Source organism: Aegilops tauschii, chromosome 2 (assembly GCF_002575655.3).
Source record: "Aegilops tauschii subsp. strangulata cultivar AL8/78 chromosome 2, Aet v6.0, whole genome shotgun sequence".
Taxonomy (NCBI): Eukaryota; Viridiplantae; Streptophyta; class Magnoliopsida; order Poales; family Poaceae; genus Aegilops; species Aegilops tauschii.
Window position 1 is genome coordinate 585574426 of NC_053036.3, and position 25120 is coordinate 585599545.

General features: G+C 47.0%; 1 protein-coding gene and 1 pseudogene across 1 annotated transcript; both read left to right on the plus strand.

Moving 5' to 3' along the window:
- Window positions 1-10740: 10740 nt before the first annotated feature.
- On the plus strand, window positions 10741-12921 carry LOC109736122 (anthocyanidin reductase ((2S)-flavan-3-ol-forming)-like; annotated as a pseudogene).
- Window positions 12922-14924: 2003 nt separating this feature from the next.
- Window positions 14925-23920, plus strand: LOC120973770 (uncharacterized). Its single transcript, XM_040399861.3, has 12 exons — window positions 14925-15232; window positions 15478-15644; window positions 15906-16106; window positions 16194-16353; window positions 16472-16688; window positions 16779-16923; window positions 21345-21489; window positions 21757-21923; window positions 22170-22370; window positions 22991-23150; window positions 23297-23513; window positions 23598-23920. The coding sequence occupies exons 1-12, from the start codon at window positions 15109-15111 to the stop codon at window positions 23743-23745; spliced, it is 2052 nt and encodes a 683-aa protein (XP_040255795.2). The 5' UTR covers window positions 14925-15108; the 3' UTR covers window positions 23746-23920.
- The last annotated feature ends 1200 nt before the right edge of the window (window positions 23921-25120 follow it).

A 25120-nucleotide genomic window follows, 5' to 3' on the forward strand; every position in this document is an offset into this window, starting at 1 on the left:
AGTGGGAGGAAAGTGGAACTTGATGAGGTGATAGTCACCCCTTCCGAACCGGAAAGTAGCCAGCGCGGGAAAATGTTCCTCTGGTGCCTACACCGACTGGGGAGGAAGTTAATGATGATGATCATGAAGCTTCGGATCAAGTTACTACTGAACTTCGTAGGTCCACAAGGACACGTTCCGCACCAGAGTGGTACGGCAACCCTGTCCTGGAAATCATGTTGTTAGACAACGGTGAACCTTCGAACTATGAAGAAGCGATGGCGGGCCCGGATTCCGACAAATGGCTAGAAGCCATGAAATCCGAGATAGGATCCATGTATGAAAACGAAGTATGGACTTTGACTAACTTGCCCGATGATCGGCGAGCCATAGAAAACAAATGGATCTTTAAGAAGAAGACAGACGCGGATGGTAATGTGACCATCTATAAGGCTCGACTTGTCGCTAAGGGTTATCGACAAGTTCAAGGGGTTGACTACGATGAGACTTTCTCACCCGTAGCGAAGCTGAAGTCCGTCCGAATCATGTTAGCAATTGCCGCATACTATGATTATGAGATATGGCAGATGGACGTCAAAACGACATTCCTTAATGGCTTCCTTAAGGAAGAGTTGTATATGATGCAGCCGGAAGGTTTTGTCGATCCTAAGAATGCTAACAAAGTATGCAAGCTCCAGCGCTCAATCTATGGGCTGGTGCAAGCATCTCGGAGTTGGAACATTCGCTTTGATGAGATGATCAAAGCGTTTGGGTTTACACAGACTTATGGAGAAGCCTGTATTTACAAGAAAGTGAGTGGGAGCTCTGTAGCATTTCTCTTATTATATGTGGATGACATATTATTGATGGGAAATGATATAGAATTCTTGGAAAGTATAAAGGCCTATTTGAATAAGTGTTTTTCAATGAAGGACCTTGGAGAAGCTGCTTATATATTAGGCATCAAGATCTATAGAGATAGATCAAGACGCCTCATTGGTCTTTCACAGAGTACATACCTTGACAAGATATTGAAGAAGTTCAATATGGATCAGTCCAAGAAGGGGTTCTTGCCTGTATTGCAAGGTGTGCAATTGAGCACGGCTCAATGGCCGACCACGGCAGAAGATAGAGAAAAGATGAGCGTCATCCCCTATGCCTCGGCCATAGGGTCTATTATGTATGCCATGCTGTGTACCAGACCTGATGTAAACCTTGCCGTAAGTTTGGTAGGAAGGTACCAAAGTAATCCCGGCATGGAACACTGGACAGCGGTCAAGAATATCCTGAAGTACCTGAAGAGGACTAAGGATATGTTTCTCGTTTATGGAGGTGACGAAGAGCTCGTGGAAAGGGTTAAGTCGACGCTAGCTTCGACACAGATCTGGATGACTCGAAGTCACAAACCGGATACGTGTATATTTTGAATGGAGGAGCAGTAAGCTGGTGCAGTTGCAAGCAAAGCGTCGTGGCGGGATCTACATGTGAAGCGGAGTACATGGCGGCCTCGGAGGCAGCACAGGAAGCAGTCTGGATGAAGGGGTTTATTACCGACCTAGGGGTGATTCCCAATGCGTCGGGCCCGATGACTCTCTTCTGTGACAACACTGGAGCTATTGCCCTTGCGAAGGAGCCCAGGTTTCACATGAAGACCAGGCATATCAAGCGTCGCTTCAACTCCATTCGTGAAAGTGTTCAAAATGGAGACATAGATATTTGTAAAGTACATACGGACCTGAATGTAGCAGATCCGTTGACTAAACCTCTCCCTAGAGCAAAACATGATCAACACCAGGACGCAATGGGTGTTCGATTCATCACAATGTAACTAGATTATTGACTCTAGTGCAAGTGGGAGACTATTGGAAATATGCCCTAGAGGCAATAATAAATGGTTATTATTATATTTCTTTGTTCATGGTAATTGTCTATTATTCATGCTATAATTGTGTTATCCGGAAATCGTAATACATGCGTGAATACATAGACCACAACGTGTCCCTAGTAAGCCTCTAGTTGACTAGCTCGTTGATCAACAGATAGTCTAGGTTTCCTGACTATGGACATTGGATGTCATTGATAACGGGATCACATCATTAGGAGAATGATGTGATGGACAAGACCCAATCCTAAGCATAGCATAAAAGATCGTGTAGTTTCGTTTGCTAGAGCTTTTCCAATGTCAAGTATCTTTTCCTTAGACCATGAGATCGTGCAACTCCCGGATACCGTAGGAGTGCTTTGGGTGTGCCAAACGTCACAACGTAACTGGGTGACTATAAAGGTGCACTACGGGTATCTCCGAAAGTGTCTGTTGGGTTGGCATGGATCGAGACTGGGATTTGTCACTCCGTGTGACGGAGAGGTATCTCTGGGCCCACTCGGTAATGCATCATCATAATGAGCTCAATGTGACTAAGGCGTTAGTCACGGGATCATGCATTGCGGTACGAGTAAAGAGACTTGCCGGTAACGAGATTGAACAAGGTATTGGGATACCGACGATCGAATCTCGGGCAAGTAACATACCGATTGACAAAGGGAATTGTATACGGGATTGATTGAATCCTCGACATCGTGGTTCATCCGATGAGATCATCTTGGAACATGTGGGAGCCAACATGGGTATCTAGATCCCGCTGTTGGTTATTGACCGGAGAGGCGTCTCGGTCATGTCTGCATGTCTCCCGAACCCGTAGGGTCTACACACTTAAGGTTCGGTGACGCTAGGGTTGTAGAGATATGTGTATGCGGAAACCCGAAAGTTTTTAGGAGTCCCGGATGAGATCCCGGACGTCACGAGGAGTTCCGGAATGGTCCGGAGGTGAAGAATTATATATAGGAAGTCAAGTTTCGGCCACCGGGAAAGTTTCGGGGGTTACCGGTATTGTACCAGGACCACCGGAAGGGTCCCGGGGGTCCACCGGGTGGGGCCACCTATCCCGGAGGGCCCCGTGGGCTGAAGTGGGAAGGGAACCAGCCCCTAGTGGGCTGGGCGCCCCCCATGGGCCTCCCCCCTGCGGCTAGGGTTGGAAACCCTAGGGTGGGTGGGCGCCCCACTTGCCTTGGGGGGCAAGCCACCCCCCTTGGCCGCCGCCCCCCCCTCCAGATGGATCTTGGCCGGCGGCCCCCCTCCCAGGGGGCATATATAAAGGGGGGGAGGGAGGGCAGCAACATTACAGCCTTGGGCGCCTCCCTCCTCCCCTGCTACACCTCTCCCTCTCGCAGAAGCTCGGCGAAGCCCTGTCGAGACCCGCTACATCCACCACCACGCCGTCGTGCTGCTGGATCTCCATCAACCTCTCCTTCCCCTTGCTGGATCAAGAAGGAGGAGACGTCGCTGCACCGTACGTGTGTTGAACGCGGAGGTGTCGTCCGTTCGGCACTCGGTCATCGGTGATTTGAATCACGGCGAGTACGACTCCGTCATCCACGTTCATTGGAACGCTTCCGCTCGCGATCTACAAGGGTATGTAGATGCACCCCTTTCCCCTCGTTGCTAGTACACTCCATAGATGCATCTTGGTGAGCGTAGGAAAATTTTAAAATTATGCTACGATTCCCAACAGATAGACCCGGGGCCCATAGGTTTCACTAGTGGCTTCTCTCAAGAGCATTAGTATTTTACGGTGGGTGAAAAAATTACTATTGAGCAATTGACAGAATTGAGCATAGTTATGAGAATATCTAGGTATGATCATGTATATAGGCATCACGTCCAGGACAAGTAGACCGACTCCTGCCTGCATCTACTACTATTACTCCACACATCGACCGCTATCCAGCATGCATCTAGAGTATTAAGTTCATAAGAACAGAGTAACGCCTTAAGCAAGATGACATGATGTAGAGGGATAAATTCATGCAATATGATAAAAACCCCATCTTGTTATCCTCGATGGCAACAATACAGTACGTGCCTTGCTGCCCCTACTGTCACTGGGAAAGGACACCGCAAGATTGAACCCAAAGCTAAGCACTTCTCCCATTGCAAGAAAGATCAATCTAGTAGGCCAAACCAAACTACTAATTCAAAGAGACTTGCAAAGATAACCAATTATACATAAAAGAATTCAGAGAAGATTCAAATATTGTTCATAGATAAACTTGATCATAAACTCACAATTCATCGGTCTCAACAAACACACTGCAAAAGAAGATTACATCGAATAGATCTCCACGAGAGAGGGGGAGAACATTGTATTGAGATCCAAAAAGAGAGAGAAAGCCATCTAGCTAATAACTATGGACCCGAAGGTCTGAGGTAAACTACTCACACTTCATCGGAGGGGCTATGGTGTTGATGTAGAAGCCCTCGGTGATCGATGCCCCTTCCGGCGGAGCTCCGGAACAGGCCCCAAGATGGGATCTCGTGGGTACAGAAGGTTGTGGCGGTGGAATTAGGGTTTTGGCTCCTCCCCTGATCATTTGGGGTACGTAGGTATATATTAGAGGAAGAAGTACGTCGGTGGAGCAACAGGGGGCCCACGAGGGTGGAGGGCGCGCCTGGGGGGGGGGGGGGGGGGTAGGCGCGCCCCCCTACCTCGTGGCTTCCCTGTTGGTTGCTTGACGTAGGGTCCAAGTCTCCTGGATCTTGTTCGTTCCAAAAATCACGTTCCCGAAGGTTTCATTCCGTTTGGACTCTGTTTGATATTCTTTTTCTGCGAAACTCTGAAATAGGCAAAAAACTGCAATTCTGGGCTGGGCCTCCGGTTAATAGGTTAGTCCCAAAAATAATATAAAAGTGAATAATAAAGCCCAATAATGTCCAAAACAGAAGATAATATAGCATGGAGCAATCAAAAATTATAGATACGTTGGAGACGTATCACACGTCATGCCAGGCCTTCGGCCCTGGCTGTCGCCGTTGACCACATCGTACTGGCAACTCCACCATCTTCCTTCACCATCCCACTGATGGATTGGTTGCTTGCAGGTCCGTCTATGATATTTCTGGGAGAAGAGGTGAACTTCCCTTGCAACCTCGCCCTGCTACCTCTGCCCCCGTACTGCCTACAACACTGTTTTGGATCGTCCTAGCGCGTACGGGTGCACCACCACGGCTACCATCACCAACGCCATCGGACGAACTGCTAGAGCACCTCTTCCTTCCTGGATGCGGCCCCATCCCGGATTTCCATCCCCGATAGAGGTAGCAGCGGGAACTAGCGGGTACACCTTCATCCCCGGCCTGAACATGGCCATTAAGGTTGAAGACAAGGGCTCGTCGCCGACTCCGCACCTCCTCCACCATCGGCAACACCTCTACCTCCCACGCCACCATCGGAAGCTTGCCGGATCCCGCGCTCCTTCACCGCGGCCATGGAGGAGCACCACGCAACCCTCCAGGGTGCATAGTGTAATAGCCTGGCTTAATAGGGATGATAGACTACTCATATCAATAAGGAATTCCTTCTTTTCCGGGAGCCCATTAGGACAGAACTCCAAAGTTAAGCATGCTCAGCTTGGAGTAGTTTCAGGATGGGTGACCAACCGGGAAGTTGCTCCCGGATGCGCACGAGTGAGGACAAAGTGCGCAGAAAAGACTAGTATTGATCTGTGGGGCCAGTCTAGATCCCGCCAGGAGTAACGACCACTGGCGGGTGTGTCTGGGGCATTACAAGTTGGTATCAGAGCCGACCCTCGCAGTTACACGGATGTTTGCGGACATGTGTGCGGTCATGTTGTGCATGATGCTTGTGACCCGTCGTGGCAGACGACAGGAACATGTGCCGGACTGGAAGCACAGACGTATGTGCCAAGAGGGAACGTTCTTGTGGCCCGACGAGGACGTCGGTTCCTCTGAGTGGGGGTGTATGCGATAGCCTAGCTTAATAGGGATGATAGACTACTCATATCAATAAGGAATTCCTTCTTTTTCGGAAGCCCATTCGGACAAAACTCCAAAGTTAAGCGTGCTCCGCTTGGAGTAGTTTCGGGATGGGTGACCGACCGGGAAGTTGCTCCCAGGTGCGCACGAGTGAGGACAAAGTGCGCAGAAAAGACTAGTATTGATCTATGGGGCCAGTCTAGATCCCGCCAGGAGTAACGACCACCGGCGGGTGTGTCTGGGGCATTACACGAGCGGGAAAAACAAAGACAACTGAAACGGGGAACCGACAAATAACTAGAAGAGAAAAGCATCGGTTGAACTATTGAGGAAATAATGCAAAGGCTTCGCACGAGTAGAATGGATACTCGATTACGGACTCCGACTCCGAGAAGAAAGGGGGTGGGTGGGTGGTAAAAAGAAAGACGACTTCATACGGGGGAACAATGTCGTTGATAAAGAACTGATGATTGATCTCGCAAAAGACAAAGAGGGTCGAGTCAACTTGACGAGAAAAGCACCGGATGAAAAGAGCTGACATCGCAATGAACGAAACTAACTGCGTGATCCTAAAAGAATTTAAAGGGGAAGAGTAGTAATTCAAAGCACCTATGTCAAGATTCCTTACCAGAGCGACGAAGGGGCTGAGGAGTAAAAAGAATTCCTACCCTCCGATATAACTAGACTTCGAAAACAGTTTTCTTCTAGACTCGACAACGGCCAACTATGAACAATCAAGGGGGCTTCTATGGCCGGTCGAGGCTCTGATACCAACTTATCACGCCCAATATGCGACTCTATCCTAAAGGAACTCGAAGGTCCCACCAAGGATAGAAGCGCATATTGGAGACGCTTTTGCAAGGTGGATATCATTACATCGTACCATTACATAATAATTGGGGATACATACAAAGGCACACAATGCCACAAACTGGGGACTTAGCAGATTTTTACCATCGGGAAAACGGGATGAGGCCGAGCGGGACTGAGGGATCCAGGGGGAGAGCAGCATGTTTGGAAGGAGGGGCGGGTGGATCTCGTCCACCCGCCGGATCCGGGCCGCCGGCGAGGCGTCGAGGCGCCCGGCGATGGCGGGCGGCGGAGGAGGCCGAGGACGGCGAGGTCAGGGCGGTCCCGGCCGGATCCGGGTGGTGGCCGGCCGGCGACAAGGCGCCGCGGCGCGGGCACGGGGGAGCCGAGGCGGAGGCGGCACAGTGCGGCGGCGGCGGCGCGTGGGGTCCGAGCGCGGGGAGGCGAGCGCTGCGGGGCGGCGGCATGGCTGGCGGTCGGAGCGCAGCGCGCGGGCGGCGGGAGGCGGCAGGGCCGGCGAGCGGCGGGGCGGAGCGGGCCGGGCGGCGGAGCTCAAGTGGCGGCGGGCGCGGTCGGGCTCGCGCTGGCCCGCGATGGGCTCGGCGGGCCGCGGCCGCGGGGATGGCGGCGGGAGCGATGTGGCGGCTGCGGATTGGACGAGGGCGGCGGCGCGGACATGTCCGGTGGCGGCGGATGCGTCCGGCGGCGGGAGGAGGAGGAAAACTAGGGTTTCGGCTGAAATTTCGGGGGAGAGGGGGTTTATATTGATTCTGGGAGCTAGGAGAGGGCTATTGAGGTGCGGTTTTCTCCTACACGATCGTGATCCAACGACGGAGAGCATGGAGGGGGTTTATATGGGCTAGTGGGCTGTTGTGGAGGGTGCTGGGCTGCAAGGAGAAAGGGGTCCGGCGATTAACGCGGTTAACCGTTGGGGCATCAAACGACCTCCAAATGGAACGAAATTTGGCAGGCGGTCTACCGGTGGTGTACCAAGACCACTCGAAAAATCTCGGCCCATTCCGAGAATGTTTTTCTCCTGCTCACGAAACAAGATCTAGGTGCGGCGGGTGCATGTGAGAGTGTCGGAATCCGAAATGGACAATGGAGAAAGCTGGGAGACCGGGCCGGATGCAAGTTTTGAAAAACATGAGGATGCAATGCACATGATGACATGGCAATATGCAACACGCAAGCAAATGACATGGCAATGACGGCGAATAACCGGAAGACACCTGGCGCAACAGACTCGGGGCGTCACACATGGTCACCGGATGCCCTCAGCCTCACCAGCACCCCCAGGGCGAGCAGAAGTGGAGGAGTCCATGCTGGGGCTCACTCTGCTGACGGTGTCCTGGGCTAGGGGGTCCAAACCATGTCAGCCCCATCATAGTGGGCTGCGTCGAGGACCCCTGGATCATTAACAAATGGGCCAAGACTTCCATATGCCTCAACATACTCAAGATAAGGTTCCTCCGAAGAGTTGACGCATACTCCAAGACACATTTGAATCTTCAACGTGTTTATCCCTAGATGTAATCGACCTACATGTAACCCTACGTACCCCCGGTGTCTATATAAGCCGGGGGATTTAGAGCATTGGGTAGAGAATTAGACATTCACGTGCGATCTCGAGGTAGATCGTCTTGTACTTTGTACTCCAACACAATCAATACATCAAAAGCAGGATGTAGGATTTTACCTCTTCAAGAGGGCCCGAACCTAGGTAAACATCATGTCCCTTGTCCATCCTGTTACCATCTAGCTAAGATCACCAACTCGGGACCCCCTACCCAAGATCTGTCGGATTTTACCCCGACATTGGTGGCCCATGCAGGTCCCGCTGTGTGCTCAAGACAACTCGATGGATCGAGTTTAGATCAACAACAACATTGGCTGTGGGAAGACCTTCTTCCCTAGACAGCTTATGGTCTTCGGCAGCGTCATGCTCTTCGACTGGCCACTTCGGCCAGATCGAAAACCTCGCTCCAGGCTAGACCATCAGGTTTGGCAATATGGAGTACACCACGGATGCCCTCGGCGAGCTAGCGTTCTTGGGCTGGGTGTCTGACCAGTCCGACGACCCCGCCGATGCCGACGAGCCAGCCCTAGATTCAATCTTGGACCAAGACCTCGGCAGATCTCACATCAGATCGAGCTTCAAGCATGGAGCCGAACGCCCTCTCCTCGGATCAAGCGTCAAGTTTAGCTGATCAAACTCGCAAGCCCGATCAGAAGAGATCTCGGGAGAGGTATGGCTGAACCGAACCTCGTGTCAAGATATGGGCGAGGCAGACAAAGCGCTTTTGAACAAGATGTTAGATTGGATTCACAGCCCTGCGATCCTGAACGGTCGGACTTCGGTCTACGACCAGATCTGGAACAAATCTGGAGAGGCAAGAATTTTCATCCCACCCTCCACCCACCTAGTTTATGTAGTACCATGGCATGGCGAAATTTAGATGTTGTCCAAACATGGACTCTCTTATGCCGTGCAATCATCACATCCAATCCGAGATACGAATACCTAACCTTCTTGTTCAGTTGCTGGAGTACCATGCAAATGAAGAGGTTCCACCAAGAGTAACCAAAACAAAGAAGAACTGAGGTGTATTGAATCTAAAACGGAGTTACTATCTGAAATAAGATGAGGAAAGGCTAGTGTTTAGTTTGCTGAGCGCCTCTAATGGACGAGGAAGACCACAGTCGCGTCACCAAGATGTGGAGCAGGGGGCGTGTGCGCTGCTGCGGCGTTGATCCACCGTCACCGGATAAAGGTAGGATGTGACGTTGCCATCGCCGCCGCTAGAGCGACGGCTTATGCATACGGGCTGGATGGGTACCAATCGAAGGTTAGCGGATTTTTTACGGACCCGTAACCGGAATCAAGGAGCGGCCACATTTTTTCTACCAGAGTAGCTGCCGCTAGGACACTATGGCAAAGTTGATCGCACGGCCAGAAACGATTCAATCAGTGTAGCTTTACTGTCCTAAAAATGAGGCCTTTAAGTTGCAAATTATATTCGCCGCTTTCAATTTAGATATCATGATTCATACGAATATAAATAAAAATGATAAGAAAAATCTTGGTGGGATGGCTTGGCTGTCACTCGATCGAACAATAGTCACTCGTTGGAAAACTTGTATAAAAGTCCTGATAGAAAAACCTAGCATAAGAAAAATGGTCTTGCTATGTGTCGGCCGGTGGATCTTTTAAATAGATCCGCTGGCCTACGAGCCGTCCTATCTGACGTTGTCTCCGGGTCAATGTTGGTTGTCACTTTTGGAACAGAAGTCGTGTTGCAAGAACCCTTTTGCAACACATGTCTTATTGCAGAAATATTTGTAAGAAATGTTGTGTTGCATATTTTCTTTTACAACGAAGGTGTTGTTGCAGAATCTTTTTAAGATTTCTTTTGAAACAAATCTTTTGTTGCAATTTTTTCTTGCAACTGATTTCTAGTTGCAGAAAATTACCGTGTTGCATTGCTTGCGGTCATGGCCTCGAGCAGAAGCTTGGTCTTGTTGGGGAATGGAGGAGGGGTGTTGCGTATGCGATGATGGTGGTGATGGAGGCGATGCAGCATGGGGCCGGAACGACATAGATCGGCAAAGGCTGCCGGAGTGGCATAGATTGGCAAAGGCGGCCGGAGCAGAACTCCGGCGTGCGCGGTCGAGCGGCCATGGCAACTGGCCGCGAGCGGACACAGGGAGAGGCGATCTCATCGGCGTGCTTGTCGGCGGCCTTGTCCGTGTGCTCCCGGCAGCGAGCAGCGGCGGCAGCGGTCGGAGCAGCGCATAGAGGCATCGGCTTGACGGGGACCTCGGAAGAGCACGAGATCCAGATCCAGATCCCGCAATACATCATTTGTTGCGGTGGGGAATTGCATCAACGGCTCAGTTACGAAAACTAGTCTAGGTAATACTTTGCTCTCAAGCCATTTGATTAAAATCGATCCGGCGGACGCGGGCGTTGTTATCGGTTGGGTTGGGTGATTTGAATCATTTTTCATTAAAAAAACGCTCGCCAATTGCTCACACTGGACAGAGACCTACGGATCAACCACCAGCTACGTCATCACTTTCTAACCATGCATGTAATGCATGTCATTTTCAACTACTTAAAAAAAACTTCTGTATTACACTGCTTATCTCGGTTGTTAAGGCAGGATCCTCTTTCCCCAATAGGATATCTTATTTTTGCAGCTCATTGTAGTGTGCCAGCAACCACCCCACAGGAACTACATCACAACCTCTGTTCTTGAAGCGAGGTGAACAAGCGAATCATCCTTCCCTTTTCCAGGAGAGGTACCGATCGAGTAGCGGCCGGCCATGTCGGCGAGCGAGGGGAAGAAGACGGCGTGCGTCACCGGAGGGAGCGGTTACATCGCTTCAGCGCTCATCAAGCTGCTGCTCGAGAAAGGCTACGCTGTCAAGACGACCGTCAGAGACCCTGGTTCATTTCTTGCTTCTTGGCTCCTAGTTCTGTCTTGTACGTATTATGTACATACTTCAGCAACTTTTTCTTCCGTGTTTGAGGTAACATAATAGGTTCTAAACTTTCCTTTCCGGAGTTTGAAGCGAAACCTTAGTAGGCTCTTCAGAGTTCAGAATCGACTGGATAAAGTCAGCAGCAAAGCCTTTTTAGCCAAATCATCATGCTGAGATTGATGGAAACTGTTTTGGTCTCTGAAGATTTTGTAAGCTGTATGCAGATGACACGGAGAAGAATTCCCACCTCAAGGACTTGCAAGCGCTTGGCCCCTTGGAGGTCATCCGTGCCTGGCTGGACGAAGAAGGCAGCTTCGACGATGCAGTTTCCGGCTGCGACTACGCCTTCCTTGTCGCCGCTCCGATGAACTTCGGCTCAGCAGATCCTGAGGTAAAGAGCCATCTCCACCAAGCTTCCTTTTCATTTGCACCACTGTTGGGAGGTGTGGTTGTTGGGATGTGGGACACCATTTAAGTTGTCAGCCATCACTCATTGTCTGACGACTTATCCTCATCCCACTGTTGGAGTATAAAATTTAGTCACTTATTTTAGGACGGAGGGAGTATTTGGCAACTCAGTCATGTTAGTTTATTTCCGCCTATGGATAACTTACCGTGCTTCCTGTTCGATGGCATGCAGAGAGATATGATCGAGCCGGCCGTCCAAGGAACACTCAACGTGATGAGGTCGTGCGTGCGAGCGGGGACGGTGAAGCGGGTGATCCTGACGTCATCGGACGCCAGCGTGTCCAGGAGGCCGCTGCAGGGCGACCGCCACGTGCTGGACGAGAGCTCCTGGTCCGACGTCGAGTACCTCAGAGCCAACAAACCACCAACTTGGGTACATAAATCTATCTGCTCAACCTCTCTCGACTGGACGTTTACATTCGATAGAAGATATTGGTTACGTGTGATTTGCATCGTAGGAATACGTGGTGTCCAAGGTGCTTCTGGAGAAGGCGGCGACCAAATTCGCGGAGGAGAACGGCATCAGCCTCGTCACCGTGCTGCCCGTGTTCACCTTGGGCACGGCGCCGGTCTCCAAGGCCAGAACCAGCGCCCCCCCTTACCCTCTCCCTATTAACTGGTGAGAGGCGTCCCTGCCATATCATTTCTCTGTTTTTACAGCATGATCAGTGCTTGCTAGCTGAGTGTTAATTTGATCGGTGACATTTTTCAGGCGATGAGACACAGCTGGACATCCTGATAGGCGTGCTGTCGGTCACCACCTCCGTGTCAATATGCCACGTGGATGACCTCTGTCGCGCCCAGGTGTTCGTAGCCGAGAATGAGTCCTCGACGGGCAGGTACATCTGTGAAGCCACGACACCACCCTCGTGCAGCTTGCCTCTCTCCTGGCCGAAAAGTACCCACAATACAATGTGAAACTTGAACGGTATGCGAACAGTCTGTCTCAACAGTTGACACGCACACATCTACAGTACATTTTTAATACGTGTTTAACAATATCCAAATATATACTTATGTAGCTTTGCTGGGTTCCAAGAGAAGCCAAGAGTGTGTTTATCGTCTCAGAAGCTCATCGGGGAAGGGTTCGAGTTCAAGCACGATGATTTAAGTGAGATCTTTGACGACCTCGTTGAATACGGCAGGACCACAGGGATCCTTCCCTACTGATATGTTTGTTATCTGCGGACGGATATGTAACCAGAAGAAAATAACGTGTCTGAGCAAAAAAAAAAACATGCCTGTATTTTCTTTGAGGGGTAATCCATGCTTGTATTTTGGTGCGTGAAGATGTTTAGTTCTTTGCCTGTGCGGCAAAAATAAATAAATATTATTTTGCTTTTTTAGGTATACAGTATTATTTTGCTAAATGTATGCCGTGCTATCACCTCAAAAAAGGCTTTCGCCCTCCTTTATAAATAAAACTAACATCGTGTCCATACAGAAGTTTCATGAGCGCTATATCTCGCATTATGCGAGATCGATGATTCCTCTGACGTCGAACTTTTCATCTCTCAGGTAGTTACAGGGCTGGCCCATTATCGCTCTTAAAATATGTAAATCACAGGATAAAAAGAGAGAGCGTGGGATAAGCCATCGCTCATTTCATGTTTCATCTTAAGGGCGCGAACTACTTAAAGTAAATAAAACCGGATTTCAACTAGCTTTTCTGGTTTCATGTTTCTTCTAGTTTTCACCGGGTTTTTTCTTTCTTTCTCCGTTTCGCTGGTGTTTTTCTTTTCATTCTTTCTTGGTTTTCACTTATTTTCTACAATTTTATTTTTCATTTTCTTCTCTATTTCTTCATACTTTTTCATTCATTTCCTCGGTTTTATTTTTCATTTTCTTTCATCTTTTGGTTTATTTTGTTTCTTGTTTGGTTTTTACTTTTTTGTTATATTTTTTATTTTGTTTTTCATTTATACATTTTTTGTATATGCCAACAACAATTTTTAATATATGTTTAACATTTTTTAAATACAAATTAAAAAAATATAATATATGGTCAACATTTTTATACATATTTTAAACATTTTTTAAATACTTGATTAACATTTTCTAAATTCAATACTAAATTTTTTTGAAGACATGACCAACATTTTTTCTATACACATCTAGCATTTTTTTCAAATGCTTGATCAACATTTTACAAATAATTTTTTAACATTTTTTTACGAATGCTTGATTAATGTTTTTATATACATGATAAAAAAATCATAATTTTTTATTACATGGTCCACATTTTTTCTATAAATATTTAACATTTTTCCAATACATATTCAACATTTTTTCAAATGCTTGATTAACATATTTATATACATGATCAAAAAAATTCATCATTTTTTTAGTACATGATCAACATTTTTTCTTTAGACATTTAACATTTTTTAAATGCTTGATCACCATTTTTCGAATACTTATTCAACATTTTTTCAAATGCTTTATTAACATGTTATATACATGATCGAAAACAATTCACATTTAATACATGGTCAACATTTTTCTTATACACATTTAACATTTTTCAAATACTTGTTCAAAAAATTCAAATGCATGACTAACATTTTTTAATACATGATCAAAGTTTTATACACGGTTTTTGTAAAAATTTCATATAATTGATAAAAAAATTCTATATATATTTGACATTTTTCAAATACTTGCTCAACATTTCCTAAATGCTTTAGAATATTTGAAAGTATAAACAAAAATGAAAAAAAATAAAGCAAAACAACGAAACAGAAAATGTAAAAATACAGAAAAAAAGGAGGATGCTGCCTCCCGCGCTATTAATACATTCCCCTTCTCAAAAAAATAATATCAGTTTAATGTGCATGCTTCCACATCATCTAAATTGTTGCAGCCATTAGATTTACTAACCTTATCCATTGACATCCGTCCGATATATGCATGAGAATCCTCTATCACGCGGCATGCATTAGCACATTTTCAGTGGCTTTAGACTACACTGGATTTCATTGAGACCTGCACATGCCATGTTGAGATTTTTTGCTTATGAAGAATTCTGTTCACATAGTTTATATCGTAAGAACTGAACTAGTATTCTACACAATATTCAGAAACTATATATCTAATTCCATGGCAACCGGGTAGGCATTGTCTAGTTCGTACAGAAGTAAAAAAAACTAGGATAAGAAAAACGCTGGCCAATTGCTCACGGTTGAGGCTCGTGGGTTGTATATTACAGTGCACAGAGAACTACTGATCAACCACCAGTCCATCAGCTACGTCATCATTTTCTGACAGGGAACTATGCATGTAATGCAGGTCATTTTCAACTACTTAAAAAAACCTTCTGCATTACTACTAGCCTGCTACTTGCCTCGGCTGTTAATGCAGCATCCTCTTTCCCACACAGGATATGATATGATATTTGGAGCTCATCATAGTGTGCCAACAACCACTCCAAAGGAACCACCTCACAACCTCTGTTCTTGAAGCGAGGGGACCAAGCGAATAAGCGAATAATCCTTCTCTTTTCCACGAGAGGTACGATCCAGTAGCGGCCGGCGATGTCGGCGGGTGAGGGGAAGAAGACGGCGTGCGTCACCGGAGGGAGCGGCTACATCGCCTCAGCGCTCATCAAGCTGCTGCTCGAGAAAGGCTATGCTGTCAAGACGACCGTCAGAGACCCCGGTTCGTTTCTTGTTTCTTCGCTTCTAGTTCTGTCTTGTACGTACGTACGTACTTCAGCAACTTTTCCTTCTGAGTTTGAGGTGAGATCATATAGGTTCTATACTTTCCTTTCCGGAGTTTGAGGTGAAATCATAGTAGGTTCTTCAGAGTTCAGAATCGACTGGATAAAGTCAGCAGCAAATTAAGCTTGTCTCAACCCCCAAAGTTACCTCCCCGAAGGTTCTGTAAGCTGTAGCTGTTTGCAGATGACACGGAGAAGAATTCCCACCTCAAGGACTTGCAAGCACTTGGCCCCTTGGAGATCATCCGTGCCCGACTGGATGAAGAAGGCAGCTTCGACGACGCAGTTTCCGGCAGCGACTATGCCTTCCTCGTCGCCGCTCCGATGAACATCGGCTCAGCAGATCCTGAGGTAAACAGCCATCTCCACCACCAAGCTTCGTTTTCATTTGCACGAGCACGATTGTTGGGAGGTGTAGTAGTTTTTCTTTTCTTTTGCGGGTAGGGAGGTGTGGTTGTTGGGATGTGGGACACCAATTAAGTTGTCAGCCATCACTCACTGTCTGAGGACTTATCCTCAGCCCACCATTGGCGTTTCAGTATTTGGCAACTCAATAATGTTAGTTTGATTCCACTTTTGGGATAACTTACCGTGCTTCGTGTTCGATGGCAGAGAGATATGATCGAGCCGGCCGTCCAAGGAACACTCAACGTGATGAGATCGTGCGTGCGAGCGGGGACGGTGAAGCGGGTGATCCTGACGTCGTCGGACGCCGGCGTGTCCAGGAGGCCGCTGCACGGCGGCGGCCACGTGCTGGACGAGGGCTCCTGGTCCGACGTCGAGTACCTCAAAGCCAACAAGCCACCAACTTGGGTATACATAAATCATTGAGCTCAGTCCCTCTCGCTTAGACATTTACATTCGATGGAAGCTTTTGTTTAAGTGTAATTTGCATCGTAGGAATACGCAGTGTCCAAGGTGCTTCTAGAGAAGGCGGCGAGCAAATTTGCGGTGGAGAACGGCATCAGCCTCGCCACCGTGCTGCCAGTGTTCACCTTGGGCGCGGCGCCGGTCTCCAAGGCCAGGACCAGCGTCCCCGTTACCCTCTCCCTGTTGTCTGGTGAGAGCATTTCTCTGTTTTTTACAGCATGATGATCAGCGGTTGCTAGCTCAGTGTTAATTTTTCAAAAGCAAATTATGTTAATTTGACCTAGTCTTCATGTTTTGTGCATTTTTAGGCGATGAGACACAGCTGCACATTCTGATAGGCCTGCAGTCGGTCACCGACTCCGTGTCGATATGCCACGTGGACGACCTCTGTCGTGCCGAGGTGTTCATAGCCGAGAACGAGTCCTCGTCGGGCAGGTACATCTGCTGCAGCCACAACACCACCGTCGTGCAGCTTGCCCGTCTTCTGGCCGAGAAGTACCCACAATACAACATGAAACCCGAACGGTATGCGACCCGTCTATCTGAACCGCTCCAAACGCACTCATGTTTATTTGTAATGCGAGTTTAACAACATCCACGAATATGCTTTTGTAGCTTTGCTGGGTCCCAAGAGCAGCCGAGAGTGTGTCTATCGTCTCAAAAGCTCATCAGGGAAGGGTTTGAGTTCAAGCACAACGATCTAGGTGAGATCTTCGACGATCTCGTCAAGTATGGCAGGACCACAGGGATTCTTCCCTACTGATATGTATACATATCGGTTCGTCGATGGATATGTAATCGCAACAAAACAATATCCTCCCAAATAAGCAACAGCTAAGGTTTATTTATTGCTTCTTCCGGTATTTGTTGACATTTTCTATTTTCCCTATTTGTTGTTTTGTCCATTTTTGGGTCATTATATACCCTCTTCATTTTCTTCTTCTCACTTTTATATTATGCTTCTTTTTCTATGTTATTTTCTATGTGTGAAATTTATTTATCAACACGTACAAAACATTTTTTAAATATATAATGATTTTGGAATTAGGATGAACATTTTTTAATTTTTTCCTGTTAGTTCTTCTGTTATTTTCTGTGTTTTATACACAAATTTTTATAATATGTTTAACGTTTTTCACATATCCAATGAGAGTTTTCAGATATGCAATGGGCATTTTTTTATTATACAATATATCTTTTTTAAAATACATGATTAATAGTTTTGAAATAGGTGACAAACCCTTTTTAGAAGCAAACATTTTTAAATACTTAACCAATAATTTTCAAATGCCAACGGAAATATGTTTAAGACGTGATGAACATTCATTCCAAATAGGTGACGAATTATTTTTTATGTACCAGGGTGAACCTTTTGCATTTTCTTTAATATTAATTTATTCTTTTAAAAACTGGTTAGCATTATTACACGCTTTTTAATATGTGAAATAAAAATATTTTATTGAAATTGAATTGTGAATGGGCTGTCCCGGGACGCAAATCCTGTGCAGTATAATAAAAGGTCTCTAGAATAAGGGCGCCCCTATATGTCGCCTTCAGCGAGTCCAGCTTCTGACTTGCTGAAGGGGCGAGCGAGATGGTCCGGCCCACGCGCGTGGCAGGCCGCAGCCTCTTTTTTCTGTTTTCTGTTTTCGTTTTTATTTTTTTTGTACTTATGTTTAAATATATATATATATATGACAAACAATTGTCTACAAAACACATTTAATATTTTGAACAAGTATTTAAAAAATACTGAATAAGTATTTGAATGAAAAAATTTAAACAAGCATTCCGAAAAATGTTGAATGTGTGTAGAAAATTTGTTGATGATGTATGAAAAAAATGACAAACTTTTTTATCATGTATATAAAAATGTCAATTCAAAATTTTAAAACACAAATGTTGAACAAGTATTTGAAAATGTTAATCAAGAATTTGGGAAATGTTAAATGGGTATAGAGAAAATGTTGACCATGTATTTAAAAAGTGATGAATTTTTTTGATCATGAGCCCATAACTCCGCAACTATGCAGTCACCATGCGTTACAACCTCATGCGCAGACTGCGCCTCCACTATCCACGCACCACCGGCCCATCACCTGACTCGATAGCTCCAGGAACCCCAACACACGAGAGATCCCCATCATCGCCGTGACAGGAATTGCCATGTGTCACCGCCTTAAGATTCACGCGTGGAAATTAGACGCGTCAGAGAGCATTCCGTCAATAAACCTCTCCCAGTGAAAGTCAATTTTATAGCATTTCTACAAAATTATCACTCGTCACGTCCAAGAAAATAAAATTATAGGAACGCAGCTCAACCAGGGGCGGAGATAGGGAGGGGCAAGCAGGAGTCAGACCCCTGCCAATCGCTCGCCCCCCTCAACGATTCATAGCAGGTAGTGTATACTGTATATGCCTAATGCCCGCAATTAATTGAGTAACTATCCCATATGTTAACAATTAACTGAACTAACATCCAAGTAGAGAAGCCCATAATTGAAGGCGCGCTCCCTCCCCTCCCCTCTCCTCTGCCCCCCTTCCCTCCCTAGGGTTTCCGCCGCCACCCCCTCCCGCCGCTGTCGGATCCTAGCTGGGCAAAGCCCGTGCCGGGGGGGGGGGGGTGATGACGGCGGCCGGGCGTCCCTCCGTCGCGGCTTGGAGGCGTGGCTTTGACGGTGGATCTTGAACGGACGCCTCGGGACGACGTGTGTGTGGCCATGGCGCCGATCATGCAGCGATGTGACCTCCTCTACCTTTGGTTGTTTTCATCGTTGGTCCAAAGGTATCTGGATGGTGGGTGCTCAAGTTGAGGAGGAGATGGTGGCCTAGCTGCTGAAGTGGGTGAGGATGCCACCATCGACGGCGGCACCCGTGGGTGTCATTTTCCTCGTTGGAGGTGATGGTGAGGGCATCCCTCGCTCCATTGTTTCCGGGGGAGACCTCAAATCTGGGGGAGGCCACCATTGACGGCGGCGCCCATGGGTGTCTAGCCCTCGTTCGAGCCGTTGAAGGGGCCTCTTGGAACGGATGATGGTGACGTCTTCGTCGTCACCCCCATGGGGGCATCATCTTTGGAGACATTCATCGGCTGGACGGACATGTGGACGGCTTGGTGGTAGGGCGTCGGTCTCCCCGTGATTGTCGTGTGGGGACCACAATGGGGCGGCATGGCATCTACCATCTACGAGGACGAGTCTCAGCGGCATGGTGTAGCGGGGTCTCGACGACGGACGCGGGATGATGAACGCGCGCAGGACGGTGGCGTCGTCCGGCGTCATGGTGGCGTTGTTGGCAGGCCTCGCAAGGTCATTATATTCATTTCTCCTGAAGATGGGTATGCGGAAGACGGCGGCGGCGAAGACTTCTGGAGCATGTATGCTGGTACGTGCTAAGGGTCAGCCGGACCGGTTGTGTCACTTGCTCGCTGCTGGGCGACTTGTCGAGGCCTTCGGTTTTTAGATGATCCACGTTGGTGTGATGTCAGGGTGTTGGCCTTGTTCATCGACTCCCCCCTTCATCAGTGTTGTAGGATTAGCGAGTTGTCGCTAGTTTTGGTGGCTTCGGCCTGATCTTTGTAATTGCTCTTGTAAGGTGTTGTGAATAATCTAATAAAAAGGATGTGTGCATCTTTTGGATGCAGAGGCCGGGGTGATCTTCCCCCATTTCGAAAACAAAAAGTAGAGAAGCCCATAACCCAATAACTCATGTACGGTTGGCTGTGGCCGAGTATTAGTATTTTGTATCCATTCTAAAAAAAAGTATTTTGTATCCCTACAAAAAAGAGTATTAGTATTTTGTCACAGGTCAGTGTCTAATCCATCAGATCGATCGATTGATATATAAACCAATGTACGTGCGTGTGCTGCACTTCTGCTAGGGCGTTCGCCGCCGCTGCCGCTGCTTTGCCAGTGTGTCCCGCTAGGGGCTAGGGCGTTTGCCATTGCCGTTGGCCTCTACTCGCCACGACAACAACAACGTTCATCTATCTACAGTCCACCGTCGACTCACGGGGACGGTTAGGCACAGGCGGATCAAATATGGGTAGATGCAGGGTGAGCAGGACAGATGCACAGATGCAGGTACACTACACACTACTACTCCAGCTTATAGCTATTAGTTCCTTTTATTATTATTCCCACCATTCTAAAATAATTATAGTTCTACGTTTGTCTTAAGTAAATTTTGAAAAATACTACTCCCTCCATCCCATAATATAAGAGCGTTTTTTACACTACACTAGTGTAAAAAACGCTCTTATATTATAGAACGGAGGGAGTATATGATAAGATCTACAAAATTAAATATGCATAGCGTGAATATTTTCTAAAGATTCTAATAAAACTAATTTGGTGTTTCAGATATTGGTTTATTTTTCTACAAACTTGAAGAAGTTTGAGTTAGGATGAACCTAAATCTACAATTACTTTGGAACAATGGGAGTAGATTTTCTTGTAAATTATGACAGGAAACAAAAACTAATGGGGTAAATATTTTTTTTCAATCCATTTGCTTTAACTTGAAGCTCCAACATTTTCCTGAGAATTATCATTTTTTTAGTTTGAAACCATAAATTTTTGCCTTATCATCCACGCTATCATGGGACTTAATATACCGTGATATTTCATCTTTCACGTCAAAAATAGGTTTTGCCCCCTCCTCCCCCCCCCCCCCCCCCCTCCTCCTCCTCATGTTCAAGTCCTGGCTCCGCCCCTGAGCTCAACCATTCGAATCCCTCTGCAGCAGTTGCTCGCTGTTGGCCTCTATAGCAGGGTCAACAATTCTAAGTTCAAATGAACTTTAGTGAACTAAAAGATCTTATATTTCTCTACAGAGTGAGTACTATCGTGCAGTGCACATCCGTAGGTATACTCTGTAGATGCTATCAGTAAGTCTAGCATTTTTTACATAAACCATACCTACTGTTCATGCAAAAAAAAAAAAACCTACTGCCACTTTGGCGTCAGCGATGATCGTGCAGGTCACTTTCAAGTTTCAACTGCTAGAAAAATCTTGGTCATTCACCACCAACCTGTGACTTGTATCCGATGTTACTTATCTGTATACAATATAAATGCAGGTTCTCTTCATAGCACAGAGAGGCAACATCAGGAATAGAGGAACGACCACACTACTTTGCTGCTTGAACTGAGGTGAGCGATCGAGTCGTCGTTCTGATTGCCGGGAGAGGTACTGATCGATATGTCTGCGGGGGAGGGAAGGAAGACGGCGTGCGTCACCGGAGGGAGCGGCTACATCGCTGCAGCACTGATCAAGCTGCTGCTCCAGAAAGGCTACGCTGTCAAGACGACAGTCCGAGACCCCGGTTGGCTTTTTGTTTCTTCGTTTATAGTTCTGTCTTTTATGTACTTCAGCAATCTTCCCTTCAAAATTAGACCCCGAAATCTTAGGTCCTTTGGACCTTGCCATGCCTTTTTTTTTGTGCCTTCTAATTTCTTTGCCATATTCAGACAGCTAAGTTCCAAATGAAGTGTTTTGCGTAGTACCGTATTACTTATGCTGAAATTGCTGGATATTGTTATTGATCCAAATTAATTCCCAAGACTCTCAAGATTCTGTATTTTATATGAAGAGGACATGGAAAAGAACTCCCACCTCAAGGATCTACAAGCGCTTGGCCCCTTGGAGATCATCGGTGCCCAACTGGACATAGAAGGTAGCTTCGACAAAGCGGTTTCTGGCTGCGACTACGCCTTCCTTGTCGCTGCTCCGATGAACCTCGAGGCAGCAGATCTTGAGGTAAACACCCATCTCCAGCAAGCTTCGTTTTCATTTGCATGATCGCTCTTCGGGCATCTGATGGTGTTATAGTGGTTGGGAGTAGGGACTTGGACACAATTTTGTGTTGACAGCTATCACGTGCTCTCTAATAATATTCTCACTTTCTCAGCCATAGAAGAAGACTTGGGGTCCTGCGAAACAATTATGCCAGTTTATATCATCTTCAGGGATAATTAACTTATTGTTCTTTGTGTTTGGCGGCAGAAGGATGTGATCGAAGCAGCTGTCCAAGGAACTCTCAACGTAATGAGATCGTGCGTGAGAGCCGGAACGGTGAAACGGGTTATCCTGACTTCATCGGACGCCGCGGTGTCCAGGAGGCCATTGCACGGTGACGGACACGTGCTGGACGAGGGCTCCTGGTCCGACATTGAGTACCTCAGAGCAGACAAGCCACCAATTTGGGTACATACCCGATAAATCCCGAACGTTCTGATTTTAAGCATGTCACTCTAAACGTTTTTTCATGACCACTTTAGTTGACATGAGGTGGCAAGTTTAGTTGTTAAGACATGGCAACTTTGTCCCAGTTTGTTTTTTTTGCCAGAAAATTGCCATGTTTTTCCAACCTCGCGTCAACTACAGTTGCCATAACAAACGTTCGGTTGCCATGCCTAAAATCCAAATGTTCCAGATCTATCATTTCCGTAAATTTTTGTGTGCTCTCTTTCAGCATGGTGGTATTTCCATTCCCAATCTTACATTTTCTTTAAAAGTGGGTAGCAGTTTAAGATGATTCTTCCACCACCTTGAACCTTCAATTTTGCTCGAGGGGGGTGGATGTTGTGGTAGCTTTCCCAATTTAGGTTCAGACAGATTTTCTCTATTGAAGAATTTATATGTATTCTTCATGACTAGTGATTTGTTGTGTACTGACTGTCACATCTAGTATACCCAGACCTCCATGTTTCTTGGGTTTGCATGCTTTTTCCAAGGGAATGAGTGTAGGCCCTGCATGATCTCGCCCAGACATTTACCCGTCGATGGAAATATGCTGCATAACATATGTATAATTTTCGTCGCAGGCGTACGCGGTCTCCAAGGTGCTTGTGGAGAAGGCTGCGAGTGAATTCGCGAATGAGAACGACATCAGCCTCGTCACTGTGTTGCCCGTGTTCACCTTGGGCGCGGCGCCGGTCTCCAAGGCCAGAACCAGCGTCCCCATCACCCTATCCCTGTTGTCCGGTGAGAGAGGCGTCCATGCTATAGCATTTCTGGGTTGTTTTTTATGTTCGGTCGGTGCTTGCTAACCGAGAGATGTCGCAAGCAAGCTCTGATTTCAGTCTCATGTTCTTCTCACATGGTGTCTGGTTGACATGTGCATTTTTCAGGTGACGAGACATATCTGAACATGCTGATAGGCCTGCAGTTGGTCACCGACTCTATGTCCATATGCCATGTCGACGACCTATGTCGCGCCAAGGTGTTCGTCGCTGAGAATGAGTCCTCCTCGGGCAGGTACATTTGCTGTAGTCACAACACTACAGTCTTGCAGCTAGCCCGTTTCTTGGCCGAGAAGTACCCACAATACAACGTGCAACCAGAACGGTATGTGATTAGGCTGCTTGAACTACTCAACACAAGCACATTTTTTTATATATAGGTTTAACAACATTCAATATACTTGTGTAGCTTTGATGGGTCCCCGGAGAAGCCGAAAGTATGTCTGTCGTCTGAGAAGCTCATCGAGGAAGGGTTCGTGTTCAAGTACAATGACATGAATGAGATCTTCAATGACCTTGTCGAGTATGGCAGGGCCACGGGGATTCTTCCCTACTGATACGTACACTAGTTCTTATCAATATGTGATCAGAACAAAACAATGATGTCTCAAATAAGCAAAAGGTCCCGTGCTTGTATTTTGATAAAACTAGATGATACCCCACGCGTTGCAGCGGAGATTTGTTACAATATTTTTGATGATATTTAAATGAAATAAAAATAGATAAAATATATTGTATCTGACTATTATATTGTCAATATATACACATAATATAAGTAGTATTTCCATGCATGTTGAGAGAAACATAATTTGTGTGACTGATGAGGTGGCATCTGCGGTGAGTTGGATGTGTGCATGTTGAGAGAGAATATAAATAGCATTCAAATGATAGGATAGGATAAGATGTTATTACAACCCCCCCCCCCCCCCCCCCCCCCTTGTGTCAAAAAACATTTTAGATAGCACAAAATCTCGATCTTTGGGAGTTTTGTATCACCAAATCCCAACTTTTAAGATTAAGAGGTGTGGATTTCAACTCACCTAAATATAATGTTGTTGGTGGTGAGTAAGGGTACCCGCTTGGAGAGCTGGACTTTACAGGTGCGACTAGGTCATATCATTGGTTTGAGTGTCTAGGGGCTCCCAAGCCCTGCGCCCCACTGAACCCTAGTAGACACTCGTAAGGGACAAGAGCTAAGTTGCACTATCCCAAGGATCCTCTGACTACAGTTTCCCTACAACTACGGGATCGCCCAAACATGTTGTATTCGTCGAATATAATTACCTAACCGCCGGCCCCTGGCAGCACATATAAAGGCAAACAAGTTTCCACATGAAGAGAAGGTCACATGGGTGCAAAATTTCGTAACCTAGCTGGATATAGGTAAGAAAGCTCCATTGCAATTCTTTTAGATTATCAATAAAGATAGGTACGCACATCATAGGCTCTTACCCATCCCAGGGTCTAAACCTGGGTAAAATCACAGTGCCATCATCATTGCCGACAAGATCTTTTTGTGCACCCACCCACTCCCTATTATTTTCCACAAACACGGGTGCTCATGAACTGTGTGCACGTGCTCTGCTTGAGCCCCGGCCCCACCGTCTCTGGTCTCCAGGTGCTTCTATCAGACCGTCTAGCCGCCCGTCTGGTTGCTAGGCTGTAGGGGTGCTCAAACACCATGTCGATCTCGCCCTTGTGGTTGTGGGGCCGGCACACATTGACCTTGACCTTGAACCATCCAATGAGGTTTCAGATGAGCTTCTCGGGCTTGCTGTTGTGCCTTGTATGTCTCATCACATGAGGTCCAGCACCTCGATCCCCATGGACCAGAAGCACCAGCCCCGGCACCTGTCGGGCTTCTTCCTTTTGCCACCACATACAACACACGGTGTCCAAAAAGACATGGCATGCTAATTAATTACTACCTAT

Excerpts from the sequence above, each read along its gene's own strand:
- LOC120973770 (XM_040399861.3), top strand. The coding sequence starts at position 15,109 with ATGTCGGCGGGTGAGGGGAAGAAGACGGCGTGCGTCACCGGAGGGAGC. Across the intron at positions 23,151-23,296 it reads CACCCTATCCCTGTTGTCCG|GTGACGAGACATATCTGAAC; the intron begins GTGAGAGAGGCG and ends TGCATTTTTCAG. Across the intron at positions 23,514-23,597 it reads TACAACGTGCAACCAGAACG|CTTTGATGGGTCCCCGGAGA; the intron begins GTATGTGATTAG and ends ATACTTGTGTAG.